Source organism: Camelus dromedarius, chromosome 7 (genome assembly GCF_036321535.1).
Source record: "Camelus dromedarius isolate mCamDro1 chromosome 7, mCamDro1.pat, whole genome shotgun sequence".
NCBI classification, from domain to species: domain Eukaryota; kingdom Metazoa; phylum Chordata; class Mammalia; order Artiodactyla; family Camelidae; genus Camelus; species Camelus dromedarius.
In genome coordinates, this window is record NC_087442.1 from 31,067,386 (window position 1) to 31,085,626 (window position 18,241).

The 18,241-nt window shown below is 40.4% G+C and overlaps 1 protein-coding gene across 5 annotated transcripts in view; it reads right to left on the reverse strand.

Moving 5' to 3' along the window:
- Positions 1 to 14,358, reverse strand: part of MDFIC (MyoD family inhibitor domain containing) — a 95,251-nt gene extending 80,893 nt beyond the window's left edge. The window contains exons 1-2 of one of the 5 annotated variants that reach the window (XM_031455244.2): positions 13,911 to 14,358; positions 13,442 to 13,630 (exon numbers count right to left, since the gene is read on the reverse strand). In XM_031455244.2, coding sequence (XP_031311104.1) covers positions 13,442 to 13,526 — 85 coding nt within the window. In that variant the 5' untranslated portion in view covers positions 13,527 to 13,630; positions 13,911 to 14,358. The remainder of the gene's footprint in view (positions 1 to 13,441; positions 13,631 to 13,910) is intronic. The other 4 variants (XM_031455243.2, XM_031455246.2, XM_064487423.1 and 1 more) reach the window with 4 other exon arrangements.
- Between the last annotated feature and the right edge of the window lie 3,883 nt (positions 14,359 to 18,241).

Genomic DNA, 18,241 nt, shown 5'->3' on the forward strand with positions numbered 1-18,241 from the left:
GGCCGCTCCCAAACATTCTCCTGTATCTACACTCAACAGGGAAAATGCGGAAGAATCCTGGGATGAGGGGGAAAAAGCTTGGTCCCTGACAACAAATTCTCTAACCAAACATACCCATGAAACAATCAAGCAACTACAAAATAATGGAAACTGTCCTGGGTCATGATTCTGACTCAAAGATTAACCAGTTGTGTGATGGGGGCTGGGTCCCATTCTCTTTATCCAGAAATAAGGGTGTTGAGCTGGATGGCTGCAGAGACCATTTTTGTCTAAGATTCTATAGCTCTGACTCTGCACAGGGCTGAACAATAGAGCCAAAACTTCATAAATACACTGTAGGGTGCTTAGGATGGAGAAGAGAAAATCATAGAAGCACTGGAAGTGAGTTACTTTTCAAAGAAATTGACAAGCATGAATTAAGCTAAAGAGTGAAAGGGAAAAAAACAGAGTTCTAAAGGATCAATTTGAATATAATACGCCCTACTCAGAAATGAATATCTATCATACAGAATCAATACTCTCTATTTTTTTCACTATTTTTCTAAAGGGCATGAATGGTGAGAAGTAATCTGTCTCTAATCACAATTATTCCTGTGAAAGGAGAATGAGATAGATTCAGGTACAGAGAATTTCCACTTAATTTAATATTTTCTAGTATTTTATTTAGTTAGTATTATCCAAATTTAAAACTTTGAGAGTTTTACTTATCTCAGACAGTTTAGAAATAAAATAATAGAATGGTGCTTTAACAAGAGAGAAAAATCTTAGAGCATGAAAAATAAGTAAATTGGATAATAATATATGTAAACTATTATATATGCCATACAACAGCCACTCAGCTGGTACGAGGTTGTTAAATAAGGAAAAAAAAAAGAAGAAAAGAGTGGGAAAGAATTAAGAATTTTTGTAATTCCAGTATTAGCAATTTTCAAAGGACTTTCATATATAGTATTTATTTGATCTTTAGAACCCATCAACCATACAATAAAGAAGAAAACGTTAGCTCAATTTTACTGATGAAACTACAGAGTGAGTATCAGGGATAGATATGCAATTGGAAATAGGATGATAGAGTGCAGAGTTGGAAAGGATCTTGCAGCTCAGTTAATTTCCTGTCCCACCCCAGGCAGAAAGCCCCACCCCAATCCTCAGCCTCTCGCCACAGTTCCAAGGAGTGGTACCACCCAAGGGAACACATCTTGTTTTCATCAGTTTCATTCAGTAGTAAGTTGTTCTTGATTTTGAGCATAAATATGCTGCCAGGTGATCTATATAACTAGTTCTAGTTCTGCCCACTGTAGGTAGAAATAATAAACCTAAACTTCTTTATAAGATAATCATTCAAACTATTGAAGAGATATTTTTTCTATCAGTTTGTAGTCAAGCAAATGTATCATCTCAACACCTAAATTCTTTTAACAAATAATAGTAACAGAAGAATCCAGTAATGTTGTCTGAGGATGAAATAGGCTTGTCAAAGTAACTAATGAACTTCTAAAACATATAAAATAGTGTTTGTGCCATGGTTTTCCAAGAAATAGGGACAATATTGCCACCTAAAAAGTCCAGAAATTTGAATTCTTCCTGATAAATAAAAAGAGTCTTGTTAGGTTCTCTAGGAGAGAAATACTGTCCCTAAACTGCACCTGGCACTAAAGAAATGATTAACAGCACGGGTTCTGAAATTAGGCTGCCTGGGTCCACCAATAATCACTACTAGCCACCACTGGATCCTGGGCAAGTTAATTAATCTCTGTCAGATTCTTACTCTTCAAAATGGGAGTAACACCAGTACCTACCCCAGAAGGTGGATGTGGAAACAAGTGGAATCACTCCTGGAAAGCAGCGTCTGGTACACAGTCAGGGCTTGTTCACACTTGCTGTTAGTATCACATTAAGTGCCACTGCAATAAGCACCTTTTTAAAACCTTAAGGAAGCTGCTGAGGATAGTATCTACCTATTCAGTAATCCCTGAGTGAAAAACCATGCTTGAAATCTATTTCCAGACTCAATAAGAGGAAAACTACTGCTTCCTCTGAGACACTGTATGTTATTTTTTTCTTATGGGCAAGATTAGGGAAAATATTCTCTTTTTGACTTGAAATTTACAGACAAAATTGAATAACTGGGTTTGACCCTACAGTTACACCTGTACACTTCAATTTTCCCTCAGGTTTGGATCTTCTGAGCTACCCGTATTTTTTATTATTCTGTTTTAAACTTTTTTTTTTAATATATTCTTATAAGCTACTTTAAATGGTCTCCTGAACTAGGCAGACACATGTGCAAATGCACAAACTGATCATCAAATACATTTCCTGATTTTTATCCATCCTTTATTTGCTTACTTTGTGAAAGACTAATATAAATTATGGTGCTTGGCAGATATACTTACAAAACCTCATAAAACTTAATCAGTATAACATTCACCTATATCTTTTAGAAAGAAGTATTAATAGCTTTCTTTATGCTTAAAATTTGGGATTTTTTTCCATGTTAGATCTACTTCAATTAAACATTTGAGGACAACCTATAACATATCATTTATAATCTACATAATATGTAGTCTACATAATACATTCATACCTCCTGTATCCATATACAGAATTGCTCTAGACAATTTCATTTTTATTCTTCCATTCAAATTCCAGTATAATTTCAGATGATCTATGTGTATTCAGTGCATGAAATTTCAAGTAATCTGAGACTAAAATGTCTGGGAAAAGTAAAAAAAAACAAAAAACAAAAAACTGCGTCTGTATTTCCCAGAGGCTTAGAACAATGTGGAAATCTACAAATGCTTCCCAAATGTAACCTTTGAAAACCAAAGATAATGCAGCTTTCAGGAAGACCTGAGGCTCTGGAATTTTACTTCTTCACTGATCCAAAAAAAAGAAAAAAAGAAAAAAAAAATCCCTCAAGCTTATGACCTTTAAGAAACATTGCAAAACCTACCTGCTTTGTTTGCCCAATGTTCTAAAACCAATTAAAATCTCATTGTGAAAAAAAAAAAAACTTTAAGACAGCCAAAGCATTTTTAACAGATGAATGAGCATATGCACAAAATTTCATAATTTTATAAATATAAGTTACTATATAATCACAGATATACTATATTTGTTGAATGAATTAAATGCTTAAGTCAATTTAACCAACTAATCATTATTATCATGATTTTGAAAAATAGACTTTTGAGCAAAATCTAAATGCATTCTTTCAAAGGGCTGCTGATGCATTTAGAAGCTTATGGTGTGTTTAGGTTCAAAAGAATGAGAAAAATGACATAGACTCAGGTAGTTTGCAGGTTGGGGACTGGTCGAGAACTACAGGTTTTACACACAGCAAAGTGGAAAATAGTTACAAAAAATTTCATGAATAAGCAACTGCATACAAATATGCAAATAGGTACAAAACGCAGCAATAGTTCACAATCTCCCAATAATCGGGGCTCTAAATAAATGGGGGGAAGAAAGAATTAAGCATTTTCTCCTTCAAGAAAAGTAATGGGGTGGTTAGATGAAGGCTTTCAAGCCAATACAGGGACCAGGATACATTATTTCAGTCATCCTAATGCCTGCACTTTTATAACAATCTAAAGTTCCTTATCTGAAAAACATATTTTCAGGAAGACTGACTCTGAGGCATAGTCACTCCTGCCTCCTCAAATATAGGTTCAATTGTGTTCTTTCCACCAACAAGTATACTCGTGTTAAAGACAAATTCTCAAAGGCTTATGGAATTTGGGAGTTACACGGGCTCATAAACAGCCCAACCTGGTAACATGAATTCAGTTCAAAACATTTAGCATCCAGCATACCTAGGAATAAGGCAAGGAGAGGAGGCATGAATACGTCCAGGGATAAGAAACAGGCTCAGGAAACAGCTTACTTCAGTTTAGGACTCCTTAATTATTCAAAGACATCCCCACAATTGTCTAAAATCTAATTCCTTATAATTTTCACTGATTCATCTTATTTTGCTCTTGGCAATCAAAATCTAATCTTCCCTTCACATGACCGCACCTTCAATTCTATCCACTTTTATAGGCAGGATAGTCTTCTTACTCTTATCTAGAAAGCTAGCAAGAAAGAGTTTGCTTTCCTAACTGCTGAAATCCAGAGACACCGTATCTATAGCAGTTCCCTTACTGAGCAGTCAATTAACCCTCTTATAAAAAGGAACTGAGGAATCTGCCTTCTTCCCCTTTTTAAAAATAAGGACACACACCCATCTTTAGTCTTTTGGCATGATCGCTATTCTAAGTGCCACAATTTTTAAAACTTTTCTGTCACCTCTCAGTTATACCGAGTGATTTTATCAAGAACACTCTGTAGCCCAAGCCGTCTAGTTAAGGGATGAATGCTTATTTGGCACTATTACAAGAATGAAGGTATCAAAAGTGAACCAAAGGAGGTTGTTTAATCTGTAAGGGCATTTCAGACTCAGAGCTATGATCTGAGCCTGATCTTGAAATAAATGAGAGAGAATGGAGAAGAGTATTTCAAATATTTGTAATGAAGCCACAAATAAGATCATCATAAGAGAATGTGAAGTATACTGAAATTGATTTCTTGAATTCAGAATAATGGAGATGGATGAGAAGTCAGGAGGTGCTTCCTGTCTGGTAATTCTCCTAAAGGCCAAAACCTGGATCCTCTCATTTAATTCACCAACTCCGCCTCTTGCCTTCTGAACCATCTCTCTAGGGCACTGCCTTCTCTGGATTCTTCTTTTAGACTACCAACCCATTCTGGCTTTAAAATCTTGCAATCTCAGTAACTTCCACAGTTTCAGTCACCTCCAGGAGGATAACTTGTAGATTCATTACTTTCACCCACATTCCTGTCCTGTCCTACAGATTTGAAGTTTAAACTCTACATGAATATACCCATAGTCACTGGAACATAATGTTCCCTAAAATTCATCACCACTTCTCTTCTGTCCCTGCCTGTTTCTCCAGCAGTGGTCTGTATCTTGGTCCATGATATTCACAGAATCATTTTTCAACGCTCTATTTTCCCCTTATTTCCTTTACTCCAACAATCAATGATCAGATTCTGCTACTTACAACTTCCCAACTTCTCTGAAATCTGTATTTTTTTGTCCATGCCCACTACTATTGCCTCCCATCTTTTTATCCTCCAATCAGAAACACTTTTCTAACACAAAGATTGAATGTTACTCCTTGGCTCAAGTAAGAATTAAATTCATTTTGCATATTCATGAAAACCGGATAAAGTTATTTTAACATTGTACATATTTTAATGTTGTAACCCCCTACACATCACCCACGCTCCATCATCTCAGCTGTTATCTCAGTGAGAAATAAAGGGTAAAACCTCTCAGAAAATCTTACTAAGGATCCTGCATGTTGCTTGGGTGATGTGATGGAAGAAATGAGAACAGAATAGGTCTATGTTCAGAGACACAAAAGAGTAAAGGAAAATCTACCATGAAAAACAGTAGGAGGACTATTTCTTGGAGTAGAGAATGTGAGGAGAGGAAGTTGTCCTCTGCCACCTGCCTTCAGAGGGCCTGTCACCTGCTCAACCACAAGCTGCCTTATTTTTAGTGCTCAGCTCTGCAGGGTGCAAACCAAAAAGACCAACAAACTGTATGTTCTTCAGCTGGGATCACCTGCAGCCCAACCCAGACAAAACTGACTTCTTGCCATCCCAAGATTCTCTCTCAACCTTTATATTTGGAAGCTCCAAGACTATCCCAATCAGCTGGCAATTAGCCACGAACCAATCTGTCAGGGGTTCAGGGTATCATCTTGAATTGCTATTTAGACAAGGGATTCAATTTAATTTGGCACACATGTACATTTCATCTTCTCTCTCACCGAGTTTATAAATTCCTTGTGGACAAAACTATACTCTTTCAATCTTCACAGGATTTTGTACATAGTAGGCACACACATAAAATATCTGTTGACAGAGTTTCCCTCCAAAGATGTTGATAATAAAATCTATGTGCTAGCATGAAAATTTCAGACTTCATTCCCGAAACTACTTCAAAATCAGGCATAAAAGCACATGCATATGAATCATCTTACTTCCGATTATGTGGGTGTCGACCTGAAAACAGAAGTGGACTGCGAGCAGAAACCACTAACGAAATTAATGTTAAAGTAACTCTTTTCATAGTTCCTACTTTGTGAACCATAAGTGATTAGAATTAGAAGCTATAAAATAGAACTCAATTTCAAAAACTTAAGGTTAAAAGCTCACCTCCTTCAGGATGTGCATGCTAATGTCAAAAGAAGATACGAAAAGCTTAAATAACTTCAGTGAAGTGTTAATGGCAAGAGAGAGGAGGGGGAAGAAATAGAGAAAAGAGAGAAAAAGGGGGAGAGAGAGAGAGAGAAGCATCCAAAACACTGGTGCACAAACACGTGACGTTAACACAGCAGGAAGGGCTGCAGCATCTTTAATCTGCTTCAATGAACCACCGAAGTTCAACTATTCAAACACCTAGAATCTAATCAGTATAGAATCAATCTCCTGTTAATAAAAACTGAATAAAGGCTTCAGAAACATCAAAATCACACCCCATGCCTTGATACAGTAGAATAATGACACTAACTCAGAAAAACAATTGGGTTGAATTGTTGCCCTCTTTTGTTTGTTGTTTTTCTAACTGATTTTCCATTTGCCAATGGCCTAACTTCAGCTTGTGACAATTTATGTTTCCTTTTCCCCCAATCTTTTATTATTGTAAAAATATAATGTGAGTAAAATAATTGCAGACTGTTATTAGACCTTTCCATGAAATCACCCCAACAAGATCCAGGAAATGAGGTTCAAAGAAACAGGAAAGGCCCTTACACACCCAGAAATTCCACAGCTTCCCCAGGAGTCCTATAAAGGTCACTCAGTTATATATATATATTAAATTCTTGTATGTGAATCAGCCAAACAAGGCCAACAGGCATGATTCTTGCTGGCCAGAAATCAGAGCCTGCTAATTGCAAGGCTGGTCTCTCCAGCTGCCCATACAGCCTGGAACACAAGATCAGTTAGCACAAGACTGGTTACTGTAAACACACTCTTCCCACACATGCTTGATTCTCCCCCCATCATTCTCTGCCCCACAGTGCTTCCAACCTGCCAACTTCCAGTCCTAGGCTAATTCCAAACACCAATTCTATCTGCTTCTATCCCCAAGCTCCCACAGGCTTCCTGCTGAGAAAGGCAGTCAACCATGCTGACCGTGTCCACTAAAAATTCATGCCATTCATTCTTAGTTAAGCTCTCTGTGTTACTGAGCAGCCCTTTTGTTTGCCCCAGATGGATCACTTCTTGAATTCTTCATTCTTCCAAATCTTTTCCACACATCTCAAATTTCTTGACTCATCCTAACCCCCCTTGCTTTCAGCAAATGTTACGTCTACTTTGCTGAGGGGATCTTGGCCTTCAGTAATCTCCTTCTCATAGGAAACTTTCTCTAGATGATCACTCATCCTTTTCTCCCATTCTCATCTCAAAGGGGGAACGCTTCCAACCTTTCCAAGACTGGTCTCATCGTCCCTTCCTTCCCGGAATTTTACTCTTTCAATTACAAGCACTCACTGCACAACCACTCCACCCCATGTCTTTCTCTCTCTGTCCCCTGGCTTTCTTTTCAGTAGTACATGGTGAGCATGCTCAAAGGCAACCCATCCCATAGTAGCCCTCTATACACTTTCCCCTTTAACAAACTATCACTCTTCTTATCTTCCATGACCACTAAACATCTAACACTTCTGTGACCAATCCTGATGAACTCATTTTCTGTATTCTCCTTCTCCTCCCTCAAGGGTGGCCACCCCCTCAAATCTGGTCCTCAGTCCTCTCTCTCACTCTTGTGCCCATCCATCAGCTCCTTGACTGTGAACTCTTCAACAGTGAGCCTGAACCTCACCACCCTCCTAGTTACACGTTATCTTTTTCAGCGGCTTAGGGATAAGTTCCATGAACCAACATAACCTCTGGATTACATTAAATTTCCGCCTTTCCACGATCTCCCATATTACATACTTTGCTCAACCATATCGATTCCATTCGACAAAATGTGGACACTGCCTGGTTTTAGGAGAATCAAAAATAAGTTAAGTAAAAATCAATGCCCTCAAGGGACTCTCACAGCAAAGGCAAGCTCCATCCTGCTTGTGCTATTGTTCTTCAATCCATAGTCTCTATTCCACTCCCCCCAGTACTGCCCCAGGTCCTCTCATCTTTTGTCAGCCTAGTGTAATAGCTTCCTGGATAGTGACTGCCTTCACTCTTGCCCCCCCCCCCAAATCATCCTTTGAACTGCCACCAGATTTATATTCCTGAAAACACCAATTTGGTCCTATCCTTCCCCTTATCAAGAACTTTCCATGGCTGGCCACTGCCTACGGAAAGGTTATACAGATTTCTCAGCAGGAGAATCCTCAAAATGACTTTAGCTTATCTTCGCAACTTGACCTCACTTTCAGCTCCTTAGTACAACTCATACAGTGGTCTCAGCGAGGTGCCCCATACCCTGTGACAGTCCCCTGCAAGCCTGGCTTTCCACGCACCATCTCCACAAAACTGAGTCCTAGGACCATGCTTCTTGGTCCAACTCAAGTTAAGTTTTCCTAGAGGTTTTTCTAAATGCCCCAGCTAGGCAGAGATGCTGTCTTTCTCCCCCATTCTGCCATCACTTTCTTTGTGCCTCTGTTATAATGCCTTTCCATCCACCTTATATTATAGACATGTGTGAACATATGTGTTTCCCCATCATCCTGCATGCCCCAGATTTAATTCATCAGTCTGTTTCTCTCTGTATCTGTCATATAGCAGGGCTGTATATATGACATCTCTCTCTCTCTCGTATGTGTGTGTATATATATGTGTGTGTATATATATGTATGATGGAACATTTACAAAGCACCTGAGTAAGGCAGAAATAAACAATGGGAAGACAAACAAAAAGGCTATGGTAGAAATGAAAATCAATGTTAAAATTAACCATCTCTACAAGTGCCCTGAATTACAAACATACATGCCTTCTCTATTACTATCTTCACCCCAACAAAAAAAAATGCTGGAGAGCCCTAAGAGAGAGTTCACACGGAGTGATATTATTTAAAGTTTGGAACTTGAAAAGGGTACTTTTTAAAGGGCTTTCTACCAAAAACAAAAACAAAAACAAAAACCCTTTAAAAAAAATCTACCAATAGAGCATGTCTTTCTACAGATAAAAGCCTCTAAAAACAATGACTCTCAACCAGAGCTAAAGAGCACCTGGAGCTGGATTAAAATGCAAATTCTTGAGTCTTACTCTGGAGATTCTGATTCTGTAAGTCTGGAGAGGAGCCAAAGATGTCAGTCTCCTTGAGCCATTAGGGTAGTATCTCAAAACTAGTGACATTCTGGGCAGGTAATTCTTTGTTGGGAGGGGCATTGTAAGATGTTAAGCATTTTCCCTGGCCTCTCCCCACTGCATGCCAGGAGCACCCACCCCACCCCACTGTTAAGGCCACCAAGCATGTCTCCACACATTCCAAAATGTCTCCTGGAGGGCACAATCGTCCCCAATTGAGAACTAGAGACAGAAGCTGCCCAAAGATGACACACTTTGAGAAATGCCATCCTTAATCAAAAGGATAACATGATATGATAAAAGTCGAAGAATATGGATATTATGAGCATACATGGTATAAACTGAAATAAACAGGCTTCCCATAAAGGAAATCTGATTAGCCACTATAAATTCCTGACAACTCAGCTAAGCTTCTAAGTCAAAGCTCTTCTTATGTAATTTCAACTTGAAGATTTTCTCCCTAGCTTCTATTTTAAATTATTTTTAATTAACTTTACTGGCATTTTGCATCCCGCTATGAAAAGTCCGCCTAATAGTCTCAGAGGACTCTCCCAAGAGAGAAGAGTGCATTAAATCACACATTATCACATTAAAGAATATTCCAGCACACAGCCCAACAGTCTAAATCTTGGCAAATGCAATGCAGGGGGAGGGGGGATGTAGGGACTCGAACAGGCTCAAGTGATTCACAGTATCCAAAGCTGATTATCTCCAGTTCACCCATCCGTAGGAAAAGTTGTATTCTCTACTCCAAACCCATTTATCACAATGACATATACTATATGTTTACAACCTGTGCTTCCACCCTGATTTCTACTGACTGTATATGAGACCTTGGGCAAGTCACTTAAAAGTCTTTGGACATCCCTTCTAAAAAGTGAGCCAGTTGGACTATACTATTTCTAAAGATCCTTCTAGTTACAAGTTGCAAATTTATAATGAAGCACAAAGAAAAGGCTCTTTTTATTCTTTTGGAGTCTAGTAACTTTTGCACAAAAAATGACAATACCTACATTTTCAGTGTTGGTAACACAATGAATTTAAGATGCTTAATCCAAAAGAGAAAAAAATGACAATGAGACGAACCACATACACAAGATCCATTCTCTCTTAAAACAAAAATCAGTTTGGCCCAAATCGTCCTTCACTTATCAAGACACTTATACACAGGTACTTTCATGAGACAGCAAATCATATCCATCTTTCAGAAGTTAGTCAGAAATAGGGAAACAGTTTTCAATCACACATTTACTTTCTATTTTGTGTAATAGAGATCACAAATCAGCTGCTTAGAGGCCATTTCCAGCCTGCAGGTGTGGTTGTTTTCTTTGGCCTGAACAAAAAGTGTATTTAATTAGTTGCCAACTTTTAAAAAGGGAGGGATGATACATTTAAAAATCCCTATTTCCAGTATCTCTTGAAATTTTGGAAGATATTAACCCAAATGGCAATGATGATCTGGCACTGAGAAGCACTGCCTCCCGGCCCACGAGCTTGCCAGTGGCCGCAGTCTCCACTGCTCCCTACCGTCCCACACCCAGACACCCATCTGGTTCCCTCTGATAGCCCGGAGCGTATGCCCTTATGTCATTGCTTGGTAACAATTTTCCAAATGCATAAATAAGATTTTTAATGCTTTCAAAGCAAAAGAATTGTGTTTGCAGGACACAGCAAAAGGATAGAGGTTGTAAAGAGACAGAGCTATGCTCTCAATAAGAAAAACTCCTCACTATGAATCTGAGAAGTAGAATGTGCCACACTGTAGGTTTCTAACTAACCACCTGAAAGGCTAGAAATTCCAGATTTGATGGGGAGTTCAGACTAGAGGCCCCCTAAAACTACTTTCAACTTTAACTTTATATGCCTTTGGTCAGCAGTACAGTGAGCTGAACACAACACAGTGATATATGTATGGGTTATATCATACGTCTTTGTGTATATGTGAATACATGCATATACATGCACATAAATACATACATATTTTTAATTGTGTTTGCAGGGGAAGACTTGATCTTATCGTTGCCCTTCACGAAAAGATATGTTCTGGTAACTTTCATAAAGCATTCCATTTTTCTGATTGAAATATATACAATTTTAAAATTAGATTCCTATTAACTAAGCAGCCATATCTTACGAGATAATTATTAAACTATTCTTCAGAAAAGATGATAAAGAATCCAAGGACAGAAGGAGGAGGATGAAAGAACTCAAGGAAGCACCGACGAGGAGAGAGGTCTGTGAGCAAAGCTTCTCCACTAATGTCTTTACCAATAAAACCAGTCTAACCACTGGCAGCTACATCCTGAAGCTTTCTGCCTACCTACTTGCATCCACTTTTTTTTCAATACAACTTGTGAAACCTACCTGTTTGAGAAACAATGTTTTAACAAGATTCTGAGGATTTTCTGTTTAAAAAGATCAGCTTTATATTATAATTAAATTGATGTCTTTTGAAAGGATGTGGTGAGTCAATTTGAACTAATTTAAAAAAACAAAACTAAAAAAAAAACAGAAAATAAAAATGTGTTGCTGAGGCTAAGCCAATTTTCAGGTAAAACATAACCCAAGAGTTTCCACATTGATCATGTGTGTGTTGTATGCAGTCAACACTCGACATTCTCCTTCAGAACATTCTAGAAGCCTGGTTCTTAAAATCAGATCACAGACACCTTACAGCATTACATCTGCACAGGTGCACTAAGGGTCACTGCAAGACGTTCTAGCTGACTTTAAAAACGCACGTCATTAAAGTTGGACATTGCAGACAGATATCACTAGTTTCAAATCGTTTTTCTAGTGTGTTTGAGGTTGATTTCTGACAAGCATTTGTTAACAACAGTGATTAACAGCTCAAGTGTGAACACAAACAGCCCATCCATGAGTCGATACGACTGCTAAGGGCATGCCTCATGACAAGAAAATGATTGTGTTGGCCACACAGTATGCAGAACATGGGCTACTTCTGGGAAAACTTGTTTATCCTTCTGGGTTCTCCAATTTTCTGATTTTCTCTCTGTTCTCTGTTTAGAAAAAAGTGACTCACTGTTTAGAAGCAAAAAATAATGATAAACATAATTCAGTTGAACAGCCCTGAATGCCAGAACATTTTAATTTAGCCATGGATGTTTTCTGCTTTTACCTATTGTGAGTTCAACATTAACTTCTTCCTTTCCACTTTTTACTGCCTTAAGGACAAGAATCCCAAGAAACCCACTACATAATTGTCAAGGACAAGGTGGGGAGGTTGGGGGGAACTTATCAGACATGCTTAAAATCATGAGTATCAAGTAGGTTTTTGAGCCCTAGAAAATTAGTTTGTATCTGTGTCATAACTCTTCAAATCAGAACCACCCTAAGAAGACAATGCATCAAAGGAGTAAGATCCTTGCTCTCTGTCACCATTGAAAACCTGAAGTATGTTACCTTCAAGAGAAAAAAGATAGCCATACTGTCTGAGTTGTTAATAAGCTTGTCAAGGAAGTTTTCCCCAAATAAAAGTACTTCCTTTACAGGCTGTGTATGTTTATACTTTGGAAGAATATAAAGGGCTAATTCGTTTTCGGAAAGCATTTCTTTTAAAGTTAAGTTTATTCAAAACTATGGTTATTGAAAACGTATGCACGAACCATTCCAAAGCAATTGGTCACAGAAGCCCGGATTATCAGAGTTGCAGAGGAGCCCACAAGAAACAGAAAGATGAGGGGAGTGCAAGCTGGCTCAGAAAGCAGCCTAAGTATTGGATCTGAGGAAGAGCCAGAACTGAAGAGAAGTAGGGGGAAGAGCTTCAGATCCCACACAGCTGGGTTAGGCCCTGAAATGCATAGGTTTAAGAAAGAAGTAATTCTGCCATCCTGTTTCTCTGCAGCCAAAGGAAAGGGGAGTGGAGGCACCAGCGGATCCCGCCCTCTTATCCGGTTGTTGATCTAGGGCAGCGATCCTGGAGAACTTGCTTGGGTAATGCTAACTATGCAAAAGTTCACAACTCCAAGGGAGAATCGGTCCTCGCACCAATAATCCACCCGCAGACCCCCATCGGTAAACGTGTGAACACACTTTAAAATGCAGCAATGACAAAGGAGCCTGCAACTTGCAAGCGGCACTCACCCTGGGCTGGGGCGCCCAGCCCGCCGCCGCCCGCCTCGGCCCCGCGCTGGGGCCCGGGAGCGAGGGCTTCGCCCGCGCCGGACATGGGCCGCTCCACCGAGCCCTCGCCGCGCCTCCGCCTAGCTCGCTGCCCTGCTGGGCGGACGCACCGAGGGCTGTTAGGTGTTGGGTGCAGGGAACTGACTGCTTCTGGCGGGGATTAAAAAAAAATGTTTTGAGAGAAGCGCACACCAACCCTGCGGGACATTCCCTCCCTCTCTGCTTCCCTCCCCCAAACCCCACCCCAGGGAAGTTTTGATTTGAAACCCGGGAGGAAAACTGTTACCCGGCAAGTTCACAGCAGCGCGTCCTGGGGGGTCAGCGTGGGGCACCCAAGGGGGAGGGGGCTGGGAAAGGAGATCAGATCAGGGAGAAGCTCGGGGGAGGGGATCAGACCCCTCCTCTCCCCGCCCCCTGGACCACCACCTACCTCGGCATCCCCCCAACTCGCTCCAAGCCCCTTCCTCCTCCTCTTCCGCCTGAAAGTTAGCAAGGCTCCGGCAGGGGCCGCATGTCGCGGTGGCCTGACGGAGGCGGCCGCCCCTGAGTGTCCCTCCCCTCCTCTCTCCGGCTCAGCCACACACCGCAGTGGCGGCAACTGCGGCAGCGGCTGCTCCTCTGACTTCGCGCTCTCCGCCCCCTCTTTCCAGCCAGCTCAATCCGGCCGGTTCCCCTCCAAGGGGGACTCTTCCCCCTCTGCCTCTTTCCCCCTTCCACCACTCCTACACTCCAGAAACACTTCTCCCTCTGTTGCTCCTTTTCATCATATCCGGATGAGGAGGCCTAGAACTCTTGGCTCTCGGCCCGAGGCTGGGGGCGGCGCGACCTGTGCTCGGCCCCAGGCTCCCTCGCGCCCCGGGCTGTCTGGGTCAGGAGGCCAAAGCCCTCCAGGGCTGGCACAGAGCGCAGGGGTTCTTCCCAGGGCTGGGAAAAAGAGGGAGTTGGCTATTCCCTGGTTGCCCAACAGTGCCCACACTCAGAGACTCACCCCATCCCCTCTCAACCAGCTCCTCTCCCCAGTCCTGCCCCAGACTCACGGGCATTCTGAGAATGCTCAGAAAGTAGAACCCTTCGGGGGGCAATGCAAAACGAAAAAGTATCAGACTTTTCCGGCGCAGTAGAGAAATGGTAGTTTTGAAACCTTGACCCCTGGCTGAGTGTTTAATCTCTTAATCTCTGACTCTACAGATAGGCTTTATTCTGTTTTTCAGTTCTTTGTTTGTATTGGTCAAACAGTCAAACTGGATCCAGTAAAACCTGTTGCAAGGCTGACACCCTTGAGGATCCACTGGCCCAGCACTTCGGGCCCAGCCTACTGCAGGCAGAGTGCCTCCTCCACCCAGGACTTCTGTGGTGAGATAAACTTGTGGTTGGAAGTAAAAAGCTGATCAACTCTACACTTACAAAGGAGATGTTCTGATTTCAATTTAATCTGATGAGCCACGAATAACAAGTATAAAGTCATTTGCAGATATAAAGTACTTTCATAATACATTCAGATAACTTTTGCTCTATATTTCATCATGATTTGAAATGCAAACTCTGTGTCCAAAGCTAGACCAAACTCATTCTCTGAATCTCTAGGATAAGAGAGTAATTACAGTAACGTTATCCAAATTGGAGAAAATGGACATCGGATACATCTTCCTTCTAGGTGTATTAGTAATATGCCAGGAATTTTATGTATTTGAAAAACTAACTGGAATTGATTCCAATTGATTGAGAAGACCATTTCTCACCTTTGAAGAGTCAGTGCAACCAAACTTGCTTTCAATTAAACCTGAAAACACAGCCTTTGAAGTTTCTGATCAGTTACTAAGACTATATTCTATCCCAAAAGACAAATGATAGTTTGCCGAATGACCTATGACTAACAATTTTTTTGCATTGTTTTATTTAGAGATTTTAGCAATGGTGTGTATAAAAGTGCCTTAACTCTGTGAAAACTTGTCTAGGGGCCTGGACTATTTGGCATCTACTTGATGGAAGCAGATCAATTCTAAGGGCAACTGCATAACCATCAGAGAATAAATGTTTAGGAAGTATCACTGTCTCCTGCAGCATCATCTACAAGCAAAGGAGTAGAACAGAAAGCAGATGCTCTGGAAGATTCTGTCTTACCCCATCTTATATATTTCCTTGCCTCTTTTTTGTTTTTAGAAAAATACACCCTCACTAAGATGTTAAACTCCATGAATATTAAGAAAGTATAGCTCTCAAATGCAAATCAAAACTACAATGAGGTATCACCTCACACCAGTCAGAATGGCCATCATTACAAAGTCCATGAACGATAAATGCTGGAGAGTCTGTGAAGAAAAGGGAACCCTCCTACACTGTTGGTGGGAATGTAGTTTGGTGCAGCCATTATGGAAAACAGTATGGAGATTCCTCAAAAGACTAAAAACAGACTTACCATATGATCCACCAATTCCATTCCTGAGCATATATCTGGAGGGAACTCTAATTCCAAAAGATACATGCACCCCAATGTTCACAGCAGCACTGTTATACAATAGCCAAGACATGGAAACAACCTAAATGTCCATTGACAGATGACTGGATAAAGAAGTTGTAGTATGTTTATACAATGGAATACTACTCAGCCATAGAAAAGAATAAAATAATGCCATTTGGAGATCACCATACTAAGTGAAGTAAGCCAGATAAAGAAAGAAAAATAACACATGATATCACTCATATGTGGAATCTAAAAAAAAAAAAAAAAGACACAATGAACTTATCCACAAAACAGGAACAGACTCAGACATAGAAAACAAACTTATGGTTACCATTGGGGAAAGGGGTGGGAAGGGATAAATTCGGAGTTCAAGATTTGCAGATACTACTTTGTATAAAACAGATGTACAAGTTCTTTCTGTATAGCATAGGGAGCTATATTCAACACCTTGTAGTAACCTATAATGAAAAAGAATCTGAAAAGGAATTTATATGTGTATAAGTATGACCGAAACATTATGCTCTATACCAGAAATTGACACAACACTGCAAACTGACTAGACTTCAATTAAAAAAAAAAAAAATTACAGCTCTCTTCTAGAAAGTCACAGTCAGTGATGAATATTTGTTAATTTAATTTCACAGCCCTTAATGTTGCACACACGGTACGTGACTCAATAAATACTCCTTGAATTAAATTTAAACATTTTAGTCTCTAATGGGGAAGAGATAAGATTCAAATAAAAATATCACAACAAATGAGTCTGCATGGTAGAATCACCAAGACAGGTAACTGCTGTATCTTGCTCAGCTGCGTGACTCTGAGCAAGTTAACCTCTCCATGCCTTGGCTTCCTCAATGAGAATAAGAGAAACTCTTCATAGGGTCTCAAGAGATCACAATAAGATAATTTTCAGAGGGATATCAGATATAAGGAAACATACTCAAAATATTAACTATTGTTGTTGTTATTATTATTATTATTATTAAACAGAAGCATCTTGACGAGTAATACTGAATACGGCATAATGATTCTATCACAAGGGCCCCATCAAAATACCAGGTTACCACGCCTGGTGTACATGTGTAATCCATACTTTACTTATATTTTAAATTTTCTCAGTGACTTCTTACATTCTGACAAGATTATCCTGCCAGGATTTATAGCTCAAGCCTGGCTGAGTGAAAGGCTATCTTGTGTCTTTAGGTAAACTCAGGTCTTCCTTCTAGGAGGACTTAGAAGTCCATAAGCCTGGTATTTGATACACCAGGAATTAAGGGTGGGCTCTTAAGTGTTCCCCAAGCTGTCCGTAACCCCATCCTGTATATTTGTTCAGTCTTTCTGTCTAATCACAGCATGGTTCCTGATGATCACCTGGTGCCCTCATCCTCTCATTCTTTTATTCATCAAAGCCACATGGAGGCAGGGGCACTGCCATGGGTGCCAGGGATGCAGCAGTGAAGATGATATATGGAGCTCACAGTCTAGAAGGAAATACAGACATACAACCACTTACTACAGTTGCTGAGTGGGATGGGAAGGGAAGTTCTGGAATGCCAGTACTTCGAAGGGAGATGCAGTCTGGTCTAGGAATCACGGAGAAGTTTTTTCTTGGCTGAGACCAGAAGAAGTGATGAAAGGAGAAAAGACGGCTCCAGGCAGTTCAGGTAGAGATGCAGATGTCCAGGGCAGCCCAGCATCACTGAAGAACAGAAAGCAGTTCAGTCTAAGAGGATAACCCAATGCACAGGGGAGAAGAATGGGGGATGGAACTGAAAAGAAGAGCAGGGGTCTTATCAACTTTGAACAAGGAGGATATACCTTCCAAATTTACATTTATAAAAGCCACTCTAGTATAATATATGAGACGATTCAGAGGCACTGAGACGGGAGCTAGGAGGTCCAATGAGGAGTCAAAGGCTGATGCCAGCAGTGAGAATGGAGCCAAATGGACTGAAGTAAAGGATGAGGGAGCTACAGGAATCAAGGGTGACCTCCAGGTTTCCACATCTTGGTGGATGGTGGTAATATTACCTACAGAGATGGGAACGTTCAGGAGAAGCAGGTTTGGGGGAAAGCTTCTCAGTTAGTCATGTAGATGATGTAGTGTCTGAAAAACCTGTGAAACAGCTAATTAGAACTATCCAGTAGGCTGCTAGTAGGTGTCTGGAATACCAACACATAGATGGTACTTCACCAGCAATGAGGCTATGAGTACCCAAGGAGAGTATGTGGTGTAAGAACAGAAGGCCTAACACAGCTGCTAGGCCCTGAAACTCAATCCAAATGTGTCCTTACTG